The sequence below is a fragment of the Leptonotus elevatus genome, chromosome 18 (assembly GCF_054856555.1).
Source record: "Leptonotus elevatus isolate MCC_2025b chromosome 18, RoL_Lele_1.0, whole genome shotgun sequence".
Taxonomy (NCBI): Eukaryota; Metazoa; Chordata; class Actinopteri; order Syngnathiformes; family Syngnathidae; genus Leptonotus; species Leptonotus elevatus.
The window spans coordinates 13,522,657-13,539,047 of record NC_141256.1 but is presented as its reverse complement, the minus strand read 5'-3'; the positions used below and the strand labels follow the sequence as shown (position 1 = coordinate 13,539,047).

Below are 16,391 nucleotides of genomic sequence, written 5' to 3'. Positions count from 1 at the left end.
TGTTGAGGTAATTTTTCTGCCACTAGATGGCATAATTGCATTTGTAAGACATTGGTGACAGCTCAGTGCATTTTTCTTTTTATATTAAGAGCTCTCTAATCTTTAACATGAAGTAACTTGTGAAATTCTGCACATTTTTAAAAGTGTAAATTACAACTTGACTCCAGTCTCCACAAATATATGCAAAATTATTAAAATTATTACTACTTAATTTGGACATGGACGTGTCTGCCGCGTTGCGACTGGAATTCCCCCAGTACAGGCTTTCCAAGTAAAGGGCGGTCAATCGCACGTTAAAAAAATAGTGGCATTAAAGAAACTTTAAATTAACTCAAAATTAATGCACTGATTTTGACACTCCTAATAAAAATAGTTTGTAATCTGTGTTACAGTGAAAACAGTCAACATTTCCACATTTTTATCCAAAGTCTCACAAAAAGGTCCAATTAGCATTTTTAGCGCAATCTTGCTAACAGTATCTTCACTATCCTACTTACTGCTGTGAAAAAGGTCATTAAAACAATAAAGCCGAATTTTGCACAGCAGTTATCAAGCAAAACGAGCTTCAGTTCCGCCGAAACCTTTTGAGCGCAGCGGGAAGTAACATCAAATAAAAACTACACATGCACCTTATTTTCTTGTTTTCCCTCACTAAATGTTGAGACGTATAACCTTTGACCCCTGTAGAGTTCAGCTCTTAAGATGGCGGGGCTTAAAGTGGGAGTGGATGTCTTCAGTAGGACAAGGTCATGGATGGGACATTTTGACCTTGTGGGAGGGTGTGGGGGGGGTGAGGTGAGGGATAGCGTGTGCATGTGCGTGTGTGCTCGCGCGCGTGCGTGTCATAGTAAAGTAGCAGCATGTCAGTGTGCGCCATGTCAAGAGCGCTGTCAGTCACTCATCCATCCAGCTGGCTAATTGGCTCCTTACCCCTTCTCTCTCTCTCCCTCTCTCCCTCCCTCCCTCCCTCCATCAGCCATTGCTCCTAACTGCGCGCCGGAGGCCAAAATGCAGATGAGGACTGCCTCGCGTCAGGGGGAGCTTCTGCTCTGCTTAATTATCCGAGCGTGTGCGCGAAGGTGCGCGCGGGAGCGACGGCGCTCGGCGTCGCGGTTTTAGCGGGCCCCACGCGCGCACACGCCAGCTTCCATGGCTGCTGTTGCGTCTATGCTAAGCAGCAAAGCATCCTGGGAATTGCAGTGACAGCTCATTTTGGGTTTCCTCGCAGTCTCGCTATGAAAGCGGCGGGAGAGGAGAGACAACCTGTCCCTTACACACCTTCGCGTATACACACCGTGCTTCTCTCCCTGCGGTGCTCATGGGAACAGGTCCGGGGCCTGTCACCAACCTCCCCCCCCCCCCCCACTCCCCTCCCCAACCTCGCCGCGGCGGTGACAGGGCTTGTTGACAAACGCCAGCAGTCATCGGGGCACCATGGGAAATCTTCTGCCACCATTTTGTCAGCACAATGACAGAAGTCGTTAATGTCTCGCCTCTCGCCCTGACACGAGACGCGGCGGCTGACAGACTCTGACACATGCCATACACACAACACAAACACACAAACATGCTCCTTAACACGCGCGCGCCAACCTTCTTAAAGACACACACGCGGCTGCCAACGAGCGTGTGTATATTTAGCGTGCGCGTATGAGCAGGGACTGTTAATGAGGAGGAGGCGTGTATGGCTCCTAATGACTCGAGAGTGTGTGTCTCCATCCAACGCAGATCAATAACATTTACAATCCCGACAGGAGATCGGGTCCGGCCAACAAGCCTAACTGCCCGTTATGAGAACATGATGAACTCCAGACACTACCAAACACACACACACACACACACACACACACACACACACACACACACACACACACACACACAAGATACATATGGACAGCTTTGCTGGTCAGCCAATTACCGCTTCTCATAAATCGCCAGCTCCACTCCGAGAGCTGCAGCATCCACTCGTGCAACGCTTAACGTGGGGCCAACAAGTGCGAGTGATGCTGAGGATGACAAAAATTCTGTGGAAAAATCGACAAAGCTTCAGCGTCTTAAGGACACGGGTCCGACGCTAGCTTACCTCATCTCTCATATACGTGACGAGGTGAAACACTGCAGGATGTATGCCTAGAAAACAAGGAAATAAATATGACATTTGCGTAAATGCTGCTTGGTCACGTTTGTTGACATTGTGGACACTCGTCATCGATTAAAAGCGGATGGCAAAAGATTATAGTGTGCACATTATGTAATGAAACTAAATTTAACATTTTGTTTGTTTACATTTTTGATGGTTGGATACAATTTTGTATGGTGTTCCACAGGGTTCAATTTTGGGGCCCCCGCTGTTCTACATTTTTCTTTGTTTACATTTACAATGTTATGGACACAACACTTTTATTTTCATTCCAGAAATCCAGTTTATCATCTTTGAGTTCTATTACACAGTAAATTTCGTAGAGTAAATTTTACTCTAAAAAGACTATATTCAGTCGCACTCTAAACAGAGTAAACTACACTTGGAAAATACAAAAAAATAAAAATAAAATAACAACAAAAAACCTCAAGGGTTGGAAAAAGAGCTCACAACTTTCAGCATGAAAGACAGTTAACATATTGGTTAGATTGACCTAAAGGTTCTGTGATTGTTCCTAACTGTTGAGCAATTTATATATATTTTTTTATTTTTTATTTATTTATTTTTTTTTACTCTCTTCCGAGTATAATGTGTTCTCTGTTTAGACCGGGACACAATGTAGTCTTTTTCAGAGTAAAATTTACTCTACAAAATTGACTGTGTAGGCAGGAATATTTTTTTGTGTTAGCCTTGGTTGGTCTCGCTCTACCCCATTGTCGCATGGTGTGCCGCAGGGTTCAATTTTGGGGCCCTTGTTGTTTTCCATTTTTGCTGCCCCCGGGTTCCGTTTCTCCTCTACCGACACTAGTCTATATAGTCCCGCCTATAGCTTATTTTCAAGCTGCGCGCGTGCGCGCGGCGTGAGCTACACTTTCAGCAAGTGTCACGCGCAGAGCAGGTGCGCACGAGCCACCCCCAACGCAACTCGAGCAGGTGTGCGCGTGCGCCAGAGAGGACGAGATGAAAGCGCGCAGCTCTACTCCACCCGCCGCCACGTCCCACTCCTCTCCGCGCGTCCCGCACCAGCCTCTCGCATCCTCCCCGCTCGCTCGCCGAACCCGACGCGTAGATTTGTAGTGACAGCAGCGGGTGCCTCCGCCAGTCATCCCCCATAAAAGGTTGTGCGTGATCAAAGGCCCGCTGAGGCAGGGAGGCGGCCCGCCATGTCGACGCGTGTCTTCGGTGTCTCGCAGGGTTGAGGCACTTTTTTTTTTTTTGAAGCTTTAAAAACACAAAACCTCGCCTGTCTCTCTCCCCGCTATTTACATTTGAGCGGCGTTTTGCCTTGGCGGTAAAACATTGGTTTTATTCCCCGTGCCTGCAGCCGGTGACAGGCTCGGCTGCATAACGAGTCAAGCGTGGCTTCAACTAAGAATTAAATCTTTAAATACATTTTAAACGGAAGTGTCTGACTGAAGTTATGGTAACAAGGCTCCTGCAACCCGAGGTGTGAGCAGGCTCCCCGGCGGGTGAGGTAAAAAGCGAGGAAATGTTGCTATAAATGCAGACATTCGATGTGAATTAGACAAACACTTGAGCGGGTGATAAGCTGCAGCTTTCTATAAAGTCAACTTTTTAAGTCACCTGCCATTCCCGCCCGTGAGTTTTTCCATATTCATGTTGTTTAAACATCACCAGAAAGGAGCACCCCCCCCCCCCCCTCCTCATTAACATCAGTCATGTAGTCAAGAGGCAGACAGCAATATTCACTATCAATTAATTTGACACATCTTGGGGTAGGGGCCTGCATGCAAATGCATCCCAAAAAAAAAGGCAATGCATATTTTGAATTCTGACTTTGAATATACACCCCCAACTTACGTTCGCTTCCATATGTTGGATCGTCTTTCATTTGTTATACAGTAGTTTCTTACTGAATAAAACATGACCATCATTAGTTGTTAAAAAAAAAAAAAAGATAATGAGATGTGTGCTCTGTATTGTAGTTAGGAAATTGGCATAATCCAATTTTTATCATGAAGAATTTACTTGATTTTCGAGGCGGGGCAAACTTGAGGAAACAGACGTTAGAACGATCCAATCAGCGAAGACGTAAAAGTGACGTCAGAAAGGCGACTTGTTGGACGGACGTCGTGGGAAGCAAGCACGGACTTGCACACAAGTCGGTGGAAGCAAGGCGACCATCTTTTGAAATCTAGTGCCGTCGGCTGATGACGTTTTAATGACCACGTGTTTCTAGTCATTTAAAATTCAGTTTAACGCTGAATGAAACAAAACTATCGTCTCTTCCGCCGCCATTTTGAATGTTATGAGGATGGACTTCCGTCGCTGGAGAGTGACGTTGATCGCGCAGAATAGTCTCAGCAAATACAACAAATTTATTGACGTGAATTGCTTTTTGTCCCCCTCCCCCCATTACATTTGGCATCGTTACTTTACAAAGACTTTTCCTTGAGATGGGAAATAAAATATGTACACTTTCACAATGATACTATTTCCAGTGAGAGTGAGTGAAAACGACAAATTATTTGTAATACCTTTATTTGAATGTACATGAAAACCCTGGCAACGTTGTACACTAAAACTGATGTATATTTTATGTTTGCAGCATATTATAATTACATGTGTATAGTATACTGTTTTGTACTTGTTTTTGCTACATTAAAGATTAAAAATAAAAACAAATGAATATGTTTGCACAGACTGTCCAGACCCATTTCTTTATGCAGAATAAATTTGCCAGAGGAGATTAGCGCCTCCAAGCTGCTTTGACTTGACAAACTGATTTTGCAATCAGTACACCAGAGTTAGTTCCAGCTGTCTTTTATTTTTCAACACAACTTCCTTTTCATTTGTTCAAATTTTTTTAGAGAGGGTAAAAAAAAAAAAATTCTGCAGGGTCTGACATAAATATTAACTTTTGTTTGTTTGTCCGTTATGCTAACTGTAGGGTTACTTTTATTCCGTCTAATGGACAGCACTTGGAAACATTTCTACATGACAATGATTGAAAAATCAGTGAGCAGCAATGATAAAAAAAAAAAACTGAACAAGTATCCTGTCATCACATTCTTTAATTCCGGCAGTTTATAAGAAAAACAACACCTTTCTAACACATATAAACATAGCGTCATTTTAGTTCTTCTGAAGGCCTTAACTTTGTGGACTCAAAAGTGCTGGCATGATGCTTCTGCCGTTATCTTAAACCAAAAGGCGACATTCCTCAACTTTTCACTGCGATACATTAAACAGCCATTTTACACAATCGCACCCACTTGAAATGGACTCCTGTCTAATCAAGGCAAAGTGGTGCAAATATATACACAGAATGTATTATGATGAATCTGATGATGTTTGTTAGTGATGGAAATGTACATGCGTTTACTGGGGGTAGGCTTCAATCACCATGGCGTGACCCTGAAAAGCAGGGAGAAAAAGATGAACACAATAAAAAGGTGACGTTCCTCCCCCCCCCCCCCCCCCCCACCAAAAAAAAGGTTGTTAGCTCGGACTCACTTGTCCTCCAGCGGCACATGCGGCCACAAGTCCAAACTGTCCTCCTTCCTTCTGCAGTCTGTGAGCAACCGTGGTGACCAGTCTGCAACCGGTGGCGCCGAACGGGTGACCCAAGGACAGCGAGCCTCCCCAGTTATTGAACTTCTCCATGGGGGGAGTACCCACCTTTAAGGAATTTTATCAAATGGGAGTTAGAACATTAATATAATTAATAATGATAATTAAAAAAAAATAATAATAAAATGACAAATAAGTAGTGCTGTCACTATCCAATATTTCGATTAATCTATCGATTATTGAATCGATTAATCGGATTCCTTTTAATTTTGCATTAAAATGGATAACAAAAGCTTCTTTTTTTTTTTCCCTGATTACTGTTTATTAATCAGTGACTAGTGTTCATTTCGTACTTCGTATTCATATAGTGATAAATACTATATGTTAGTGGTTCAGTCATTGTTTTCCAAAGTAAAAACAAGATGTTTATAATTGTCTTATTTTGATTAAATACAGAAGATAACTACAGAAAACAGTGAACAATTACTGTTGATATGCTGAAATCAGAGGATTTGGATCATAAAAAAAAAAAAAAAAAGGCTTCAAACGATTACTCGTTTATTAACTCATTCACTGCCATAAATTCATTTTTTTTTTATTGTAAAAAATTAGGGGCGACAAGCAATAATTTTTTAAAATTGTAATTAATCGTATGACTTCAGTAGGTAACTCACGATTAATCGCAAATTTGTATATCTGTTCTAAATATACAATGAAAAAAATTCTAGGTTTTCATACTCTTGTTAACAACAGTGGAAAAAATATTAAACGAATAGAAATTAGTTAAAATAAATTTTAGACGTTTATAGAAGCGAATTAATAAAAAATAAAAAAAAGATTGGGGGCGTCAGGCGATTAAAATTTTAATTGTAATTAATTGCATGACTTTACTAGTTAACTCACGATTAATCACACATTTTATATCTGTTCTAAATGTACAATAAAAAATCTTTTCATACTCTTGTTAACAAAAGAGGGGAACATTTTTTAGTTTTGACGTTTTTAGCCGTCAATGGAAGTGAATGAGTTTAAATAGTTTTTGATTAATTTGCTAAATCGATTAATGGATTCATTTTGACATCTCTAAATTGACAGATTAAGAAAAAAAAATGGAGGTTTACCTTTGACTTTCTGCCCATGTATGTCTGGGCGAACCAATCAGAATCCATGGCCTTCAGATTTGCCATAATCTGACCCTGGAAAACACAAAGGACCGTATAAATTGCTATTCTAACAATATCGATGCTCAGTAACCATAAAACTCTTGCATAACTTATCCCAAATTATTTGCGGTAACTTACTGCGAACGCCTCATGGAACTCGAACACATCGATGTCATTCATGGTCAAGCCAGCGCGTTCTAAGGCTTTGGGCGTGGCGTACGTCGGCCTGAAAGCGTCGCAAAGAATAATCGTCACCTAAAATCGGATAACCTCGTGAGGATCAGCAAGTGAGACTCACCCCAGGAGCAGCTGATCTTTCGGGTCCTGAGACACGAACACAAAGTCTCTGTTGCGAGGAATTTAAAAGAAGCAAGTGTTATTCGGGGTGACATGGAGGAAACCAGCAGGGGGCGCAGTTACCTCAGGTAGGCTTTCGGCTTGTAGCCCATTGCCAGAGCTTTCTCTTCAGACATGATTAGCACGGCAGAGGCGCCGTCGGTCTGTAAGCATAAAAACGTAGAAGGTGTAAAAGGTCAGGAGTTCCTTGCTGCGCATGTGTGTGCGTGCGCGCCTCACCAAAAAGGAGGAGTTGGCGGCGGTGACGGTGCCGTGAGGTTTGACAAAGGCCGGTTTGAGTTTGGCCAGCTGCTCCTTGGAGGACGGACGGATGCCGTTGTCCTTGGAAACAATGTCACGGCCTACAAAGACGACAATTAACCAGCATGTACAGACATACAGTATAGTGGATGAATCAATACTGTTTATATATTAGGGCTGTCAGTTGATTACAATTATTTTTTTTTTAGACAGACAAGAAATATTTATTTAATAGTTTTACCCTGCCACATGCTTTAAACACATGTAAACTTAAAACACACCAAAAGAAAAAAAATTAGCATTTCTTAGACTTTTTTTAAATTAAAAAAATAATAAGTGGGCAAAAATTGAAACTTTTGAGAAAGTTTTTTTTTTCCTAGGTAAGTAATATTTTTATTAAGCAATTTCCCCCAAAGAAAATCCAGTCCAAATTTGATTAATAATAAAAAGGTCCTAATTATTCATGAATAGTCTTTATTTTTTTCAAAATCAATTTTTTTTTAATCGTAATTAATCAAATGATTTCCATTGACTCACAGAAACAGTAGGGCTGCTCAATTATGAAGAAAATATTAACTCATTTACTGCCAATGACGGCTATAAACGTAAAAAAATAATTAGAACTATTTCTATTAGTTTTCCATTTTTGTTAACAAGAGTATGAAAAACTAGAATTTTTTTATTGTACATTTAGAACAGATATGAAATTTGTGATTAATCGCGAGTAACTAGTGAAGTCATGAGATTAATTACGATTAAAAACTTTTACGATTAAAATGATTAAAAATTGCCTGACGCCCCAAATTTTTAATAATCTTTTCTTTCTTCTTTATTTTTTATTCATTCACTGCTGTTGACGGCTATAAATGTCAAAAATTTATTTTAACTATTTCTATTAGTTTAACTTTTTTTGTTCACAAGAGTATGAAAATCTAGAAAAAAATTTTTTTGTACATTTAGAACAAATTTAAAGTTAACTAATGAAGTCATGCGATTAATTACAATAAAAAAATAAACAATTAAAAAATAACTGCCTCGTGCCCATCATTTTTAATATATATATATATATATATATATATATATATATATATATTTTTTTTTTATTTTATTTTATTTTTTAATGTATTTAATGCGTTTTAAACAATTATTTTGGTAATAATTCAAATCATGATTATTATTATTTATATTTATTATTTTTTGGGATGAAACAAAATGTATTAGTTTATTTTAAAATGTTAAAAAGTTGCAAATTCATATTAATAATTGTGGAGTGTAATCATTGAAATTGAAATCCGATTCATTGCACAGCCTTAATAGGCAGCGTGCAAAAATACGTAAAAAAGGCGATTTTCAATTTGGGAATAAATCCCTGTACAATGTAGTTTCATAACCAGTGAGGTTTATTATACAACGCGTGATGAAATATTTACCTGGCACTTTAAAGGATATGACATCCTGCAGCAAACCAGCATCCTGGGCTTTTTGGGCAAAAGTGTGCGATCGCAGAGCGAACTCGTCCTGCTCCACTCTGGAAACTCCAAAGGCGGCGGCCAGCCGGTCAGCGCTGTGCCCCATCGTTTCGGCCGTGGAGAACTCGGCGACGGCGGGCAGCTTCGGCCACATAAACAAAAGTCAAAGCGCGGCATTGTAATGGGTGCGATTCCTCGCGTCACTAACATGTTTTTCAAGGGATGCAGTTGCCGAAAAGATGAAGTTATGATTCGTGTTCATTTGGATGGATCCCCCATTGACGAGCGAACACCTACTTCTGGCGAGAGGTGCGCCAGACGGATGCCGCCAATCAAACCGAGCCTCTGGCCGAGGGTCTTGGCCCTGTTGAGCGACAGCATGGTCTTCCTCATCTTGCGGCTGTGACGGATGGGAACGTCCGACATGAACTCCACGCCGCCTGCCACCACCGCGTCACACTGCCCGGCAGCAATTAGGCCGACGGCTGAGCGAGAGGCAAAAACGCAAGTCAGGCAGGCAACGCAAACTCAATCAGTGCGTTTATTTGATTTGATGTTAAGGCGAATATCCGAGTGAGAACGTTTTGTTTATTAATTATGCTTCAATTGTTGACATTGATTAATGGATGCTAACAGTACATGCTCAAACCTATTTCGTGGTTTAAGCTCAAATCAATCTTCAAGAGCATTTTTTTTCCTTTCAAAACTCTTGATAAAAAAAAGAAGTGATATCCGATAGTCACCAATACCAAGTACAGATACTACTAGTACTTTTGATAATTAAAATTTTCTGCACCAAAAAAACAATGATATATTTTTAACTCATTCACTGCCATTGTCGGCCATAGACGTCAAAAATTCATTTGAACTATTTCTATTAGTTTAACATTGTTTCCCACTTTTGTTAACAAGAGTATGAAAACCTCGATTTTTTTATTGTATTAGAACAGATATCAAATTTGTGATTAATCTTGAGTTAACTAGTGAAGTCATGCGATTAATTAGGATAAAATTTCACCTGACGGTCCTAATTTTTAATCATCTTTTCTTAAAAAAAAAAAAAAGATTATTTTTTTATTTTTTTAAATAGATGATCAAAAATTAGGGGCATCAGGAGATTAAATTTTTTAATCGTAATTAATCGCATGACTTCACTAGTTAACTCACGATTAATCAAAAATCTTATATCTGTTCTAAATGTACAAAAAAAAATTTTTTCTAGGTTTTCATACTCTTTTAAAAAAAATGGGGAAAAAAAGTTAAACTAATAGAAATTGTTCAAATGAATTTTTGACGTCTATAGCTGTCAACGGCAGTGAATGAGTTAATCACAAATTTGATATCTGTTCTAAATGTACAAAAAAAATCTAGGTTTTCATACTTTTGTTAACAAAAGTGGGAAACATTTTTAAACTAATAGAAATAGTTCAAATTAATTTTTGACGTCTATAGCCGTCAATGGCAGTGAATGAGGTAAAAATTGCATGACATTAACGAAATTATAATTTTTTTTATTCCTCTAATTTCTAGTTCCTGATTAATAATTGAAAGGACCGGTACTGATACCTTGAAATAAGGCCTATAGTTTTATAAAAACAATGTTTTTATGTTGCTTGTTGTGGATAGAAACAGTTGCTCTGCCCTACCTGATGTCATGGCCTGGTTGGATGAGATGCAAGCCATGGTGACGGTGTGAGATGGGATCTTGTCCGAGAAACCTGCACCCAGCGCTGCCTGACAACACAGTCAAGCACGCCGCTCATCATCAACCCTAAACGCAACAACCCTTTTGCATATTTACAAATCCCTCTTTTTTTAATACCTCTCTCGCTACATTGCTCGTCTTCACTTCCTGAATGACCGTCCCATAAATGATGTAGTCCACAGCATCTTTGGGCAGGCTTGTTTTGTGCAAAAGACCTCTACCGAAAAACACATTTTATTTTTTTTTGCCTCAATAAAATGATGATACGGCAGTGAGGCAAAACACATTTTTGACACTTACTGTAGGGCTGCTCGGGCCAGGTCGTGAGGCATCAGGTCAGCATAACTAGAAACAAAGCAGAGCGGACGTCAAGCTCCCGAGGTCATCTTTTCGGACTAAAACTATCATTCTAATGAGAATCGCAGGAATGTACAATGACATACGTGGTTCCGGACATGAGGAAGGGGGTTCGTACTCCTTCCACCAGCACGATGTTCTTCACGCCAGGACGGGCCAGTGTCTTCTTGCTTTTTGTCTGAGCTGGGAAACAAACAAACAAACAAACAAACACAAGTTAGGTCGCTGAGAAGTCATTATGAGCCTCTTGGAAACAAGTAGGTCAAGCCTGCACCTTGAGCCTGGAGCGGCGATGTCGTGCTGAGAGATCGTGCGCCTGGAACACAAATTCCACACAATTAGCATTTAATAAAGACAAATTCCTAAATTGCGGGCCAAACCCCCCGTGACGTATATGATGGTGGCTTACCGTACTGCACAGCCCACGAGGGGCTGACAGGGGAGCTCCGCATCGACTTCAAGAGCATGGAAGCCATAATGTTCTGCAAAATTCAATAGAACATGGTCAACTTTTGTTTTTTTGTTTTTAACTCGGAGCACAGTGGCCCCTAAAATGACATTTTTAGCTCGACTTGTGTAAATGTTCACATTTTCAATCAAAAATTGATTCTCACTTAGTACGATTCAGAATCGATTTTAAATGTCCCCAAATCGATTTTATTTAAATTATTTTATACTGTCTTGCCTTTGTCTGCGTGTGCCTTTATTTGGAGCGCTGTTCATGTTGTACCCGGTTTGGCCACTGAGGGGCAGTGTGCTTCCACGCGGTCTAATACACTGTTAAGTTGTCGCCACATTAGAGAGACGGAAAAAGTCACGATCAAGTTATTCCAATACGCTTTTTTTTCCCAGCGTGGAGCCATTCTTTTGAGTGATAAAAGTGCCGCGAGTAGCGCGCTAATTAGCATTAGCGAGTCAAGACTGGAGTAGATCATTACGATTCCTTGCACATCTATAGATGGAAGCAAAAATCATTGTCAATCAAATCATTTTGAATCAAAAATCGTTCTTAATTGAAAATTGATTCTGAATCGAATCGCAGACACAAAAATCGGCTTCCAATCGTGAGACATTCAAAGATTCCCACCCCTAATGTTTACTATTTTACTGATAAATGGGCTAAAGTGTGGAGCAGAAGGTAGCCAGCAAAAAACAAAAAAACAAAAAATATATATATAAAAAAACCAAAAAAAAACATAAATTTACTGGTTTCACACGCAAGTAGATAAACAATTTAATTTTAGGGACAAAACACAATACCACCATTTAAGCCTGTATCTCATCGCGACGGTGCGCACGTATAGCGAGTGTTTGTTTATTTTGTCAGGTTTTGTTTAAGACCGCAAAACGTTGCAAAGACGTTCAGCAGACCCTCCCAAACCATCTTTATGCTCGCACACAGCTTTTCTTGTCAAATTTTCAACATGTTCAAAATGTTAGGAAACCTTCAATACTGTTTAGAGAACTTTTAGGAAACCTGAGGGTATTTTACTTTTATGTCAATGTTTACAGTCTGTTAGTCTATTTACAACACAAGATATGCTAGCTAATACAACATAAAAGACACACAAATAAAGATATTCACTTGCCTTATTTCCCAACCTGAATAATTTCACAGTCTATTCTACCACCTTTGAATACCAGTTAAAAGAGCAAATGAGAATTTCGTTAAGCGAACATAAATGGCAAACAGCACTTCATATTTCTACATTTGCGGATTAAGAGCTCATTTAAGTGACGTAATTTTTCCACATGTGACAACTGAAGTGTCATTTCTCTGCCCTTTATCCCTACAGAACCCGAGTTGTCAGTAATTGAGCAAACAAACAAAAACACACGTACACACAAAATCCACATTGATTTAAATGCAAGGCAGCAATCTGACATTTCATTGACGGTCACCCTGTTAGCCAAACCCTCCTCACCCCGTCAATGACCCTTCACCTAGATCTGCTAATTTAAGATCGCCGAGACTTAAACTTGGTCAAAAGTATTTCGAGGTTGATTATGCGTTTACCGGCATTTAACGCACATGTTTTCCAAACACATAAATGGAACAATTCGGTTTGTATCACAGCATTGTGTTGCGAATGGGACTGCTTGCTAGCTTGCTGGCAGCGCTGCTTTCTTTCATCGTCATGCTTCCTAGTCATTATTTCAACATATTTTTGGACAATCATGTCATGCTTTATTGTAAATTCTGTCACTTTAACTATAATGAGGTTGGTTTCTTACCTGTGCGGTACTTCGTATGTTCTCGCTTCCCTGTCAAAGGTTTGCCGTGTACAGCGCAGCTGGACTACAAACCTGCTTTCAGTCTCTAGGACCCAAAGCTGTTTTAGCTGACCAAAAATATGCCAGAACATGGTACTGCTTTAAAATAACAATAGGTAGCTTATTTCTGTTTTTTTAATGTTCTTATGAATACACAATCATTTATATATTAAAAAATACAATATTTGACCAATAACTATTTTTCTATTATTTTTATTGAACATCATTTATATCATGGCGACAAACACGATCCTTATGTCACTCGACAGTCAATATCTGGTGCGCCCTCTTCAGTTCGAATAGTTTCCACTTCAGGCATGGCTGCTACTCTTTTTTTCCAGTTGTTTCTGACGATTTCCGACCAGAAAATACATCCTCTTGTCAGGTACACACATATTATTCAACTAAAATGCAAAACTTCGCAGAATTTCCGGCAGTGATGTGCCTCACAGTTTCATTGAGAAAGCCGAGGTGAACTTTCACCGAGATCACAGCAGCAGTATCTAGACGCGACGCATGGTGGCGCTATAGTGGCGTAAAAATATACCTGTACACGAACGTGTACAATTCGTACTCCGTGTGCTTTGATTTGACGATTTATTTCTGGCTATTTTGAGTCACAATCGTTTGAAATATCACATATTAAAGATTCAAAGTGTTTTCTTATAATTATGAGCAGCAGTTCAATGTCATCTCCTCATATTAAAAAATAAAGGCAGATCCTGATAATCAGTGATGCAAAATATTGTCAGATCAAAGTTGATTATCAGTCTCTCCTTTTGACAGGCCATGCAAGACGGCGCATCTCGGTGTGACCCCATCGCTAGCAGCTAGCTAGCTAGCTAGCCGCTTAATGGGCCAGCACGAACAGAACAATTGTGACCCTCATGGGGCCGCTGTTGTCTCCATCAAGTACGGACGCACGTCAGCTGCGAGCTGAAGGACGATGTGACGGTTATCCAACTCGATGATCAAGCATCCAAGGTGAGTTTGTTTACCGATGTGACGCACGTCACAAGGATTGTGCCGATCTTGTTTTTCCCGCTCGCGGCGACATACTGTATTATGACTCGATTCGTCACGTGTTTGTGCAGGTGAACACGCTGTCGGTGCACATGCAATCCCACCTAACTTGACTTATCCTACCTGTGTCCGTTTCCGCTATGTCATCGATATTGAGTTACAACTAGGGATGTCCGATCCAATATCAATATCGGATATCGGTCCGATACAACTACATCTAAAAATATGGCAAATTGTATCACTCTCATCACACTCAGTAATGTATCTTAACAATATTCTGTGGCCACATTGTCGCAAATCACAGTAGAAATGGAATGATTAATCGACAACTAATCGATTGTCAAATTAATCGCTATTTTTTGGGATAATCGATTAATCCTTTAGGTTTAAAAATCAATCAACTGACAAGTAATCGATTATCAGCTATTTTAATAATCGAGTAATTGTTGAATCATTGTTTAGCCTAAACTTGTGTAGAGGTGCAACGATTAATCAATGAATTGACAACTAATCAATTATCAAATTAACTGATATTATTTTTGTTAATCAATTACTCGTTTTTTATTTTTATTTTTTTTATTTAAAATTGCCCAAATCCTCAACATTTCAGGTCTTCAACAGTAAATATTCACAGATTTTTTGAAATTTAAAAGTTGTTTTTTTTTTTTGATTAATTGGAAAAAATAATCACCTGATTAATTGATTACTGAATTAATCAGTAGAGCAGCCCTAAATTTGTCAAAACCTTCTGATTTTAGCCTCTTGACAGTAATTCTTCAGATTTCTTCAGTACTGTTTTTGCAAAAAAGAATGACAATTTTAACTTTAAATATCCGATTAATCGGGGACAAAACAGATTAATCATGTACTGAATTAATCAGTAGTGCAGCCCTAAATTTGTCAAAACCTTCAGATTTTAGCCTCTTAACAGTAATTCTTCTGATTTCTTCAGTACTGTTGTTGCAAAAAAGGATGGAAATTTAGACAAAAAATCAGATTAATCGGGGAAAAAACAGTCATCGATTACTAAAATAATTGTAAATTGAGTGACGATGCCGAGCATAAAAGCAACATCATACTTTGTCGTCAGTATGATCCGAGCATGTAAGAGTCGCGAGGAGGTCACCCACCTTTCTCCGGAAGGTCAGAAGATGTTTGACAAGATTGAGAAATCTCGCATCCCCATTGTGGCCTAATTTTGTGACTTTTGCGCAGTTTAACATATCCTGCCAGTATCGAATCGCCACCAAAAGTCGGAAAACAATCTTGGGCACACCTGAGGTCATGCTGGGACTGCTGCCTGCAGCGGGAGGCACACAGAGACGACCGCAAATTGTACACGCACACGCGCACGCACGCACACGCACACACACACATTCATAAGTTTTTGACAATGTGTCAAATATGTGTAGGTGCGACTCCCTGGAGCATTTGACATGATGCTGACAGGCAGGAATATCAGTGCTGATAAAGCCAAGAAGATGGGCCTAGTGCACCATCTTGTGGACACTCTCGGTATGACTGCACATTTTTTTTAAACTTATACTAATTGGATTATATAAAATATAAATACAATTTTTAAATACAGTACTGTAAAATAAGCAATATATGGTAACTAACAGGAATAATATGGAAAAAGGGAGATTTTATACCAGGGAACTTTACAGCTAAAATATATCTTACGCAATAATATATAGTAAATAAAAAACATAGTTTATTGTATTAATTCATTTTAAATGATACGATTTTTTGTCATTAATGTAAAAAGTATTTACTTGATGAAATTTAAATAGATTTTTATTAGGAATTTATAGATTAATAAATTAGATTTATTTTTTTGCTTTATATCATACATTTATAAATGATTTAATTAAATTTAAATTATTATTATCAATAAAAAATAAGTAGAAAATATAGCGTTTTTTTCTTAAAATTATGAATTGTATAATAAAAAATGACATGACAAATACATTGAACATAGTTTTTCCCTAAAAAATGAAATAAACAAAAATAAATAGAAAATACAGCATTTTCTCCTTAACAATAAAATAAAAAAAATGTAATTGATTATTTTTTTCTTAAAATTAGTATTAATAAAATACATAAACTTTTAAAAATTGTTAATTAAA

The 16,391-nt window shown here is 38.8% G+C and overlaps 1 protein-coding gene and 1 long non-coding RNA gene across 2 annotated transcripts; one reads left to right on the top strand and one right to left on the bottom strand.

Moving 5' to 3' along the window:
• Positions 1–5,157: 5,157 nt before the first annotated feature.
• On the bottom strand, positions 5,158–13,300 carry hadhb (hydroxyacyl-CoA dehydrogenase trifunctional multienzyme complex subunit beta). The gene is made up of 16 exons (XM_086061189.1): positions 13,201–13,300; positions 11,375–11,447; positions 11,240–11,281; positions 11,052–11,148; positions 10,909–10,953; positions 10,726–10,825; positions 10,550–10,637; positions 9,201–9,388; positions 8,865–9,045; positions 7,414–7,535; positions 7,258–7,337; positions 7,136–7,183; positions 6,976–7,063; positions 6,796–6,870; positions 5,618–5,782; positions 5,158–5,518 (listed from the first exon to the last, which is right to left on the bottom strand). The coding sequence occupies exons 2-16, from the start codon at positions 11,439–11,441 to the stop codon at positions 5,483–5,485; spliced, it is 1,422 nt and encodes a 473-aa protein (XP_085917315.1). The 5' UTR covers positions 11,442–11,447; positions 13,201–13,300; the 3' UTR covers positions 5,158–5,482.
• Positions 13,301–13,428: 128 nt separating this feature from the next.
• Positions 13,429–15,662, top strand: LOC147158715 (uncharacterized). Its single transcript, XR_015090828.1, has 3 exons — positions 13,429–13,624; positions 14,026–14,223; positions 15,478–15,662. It is a non-coding gene; the product is annotated as an uncharacterized LOC147158715 (long non-coding RNA).
• The last annotated feature ends 729 nt before the right edge of the window (positions 15,663–16,391 follow it).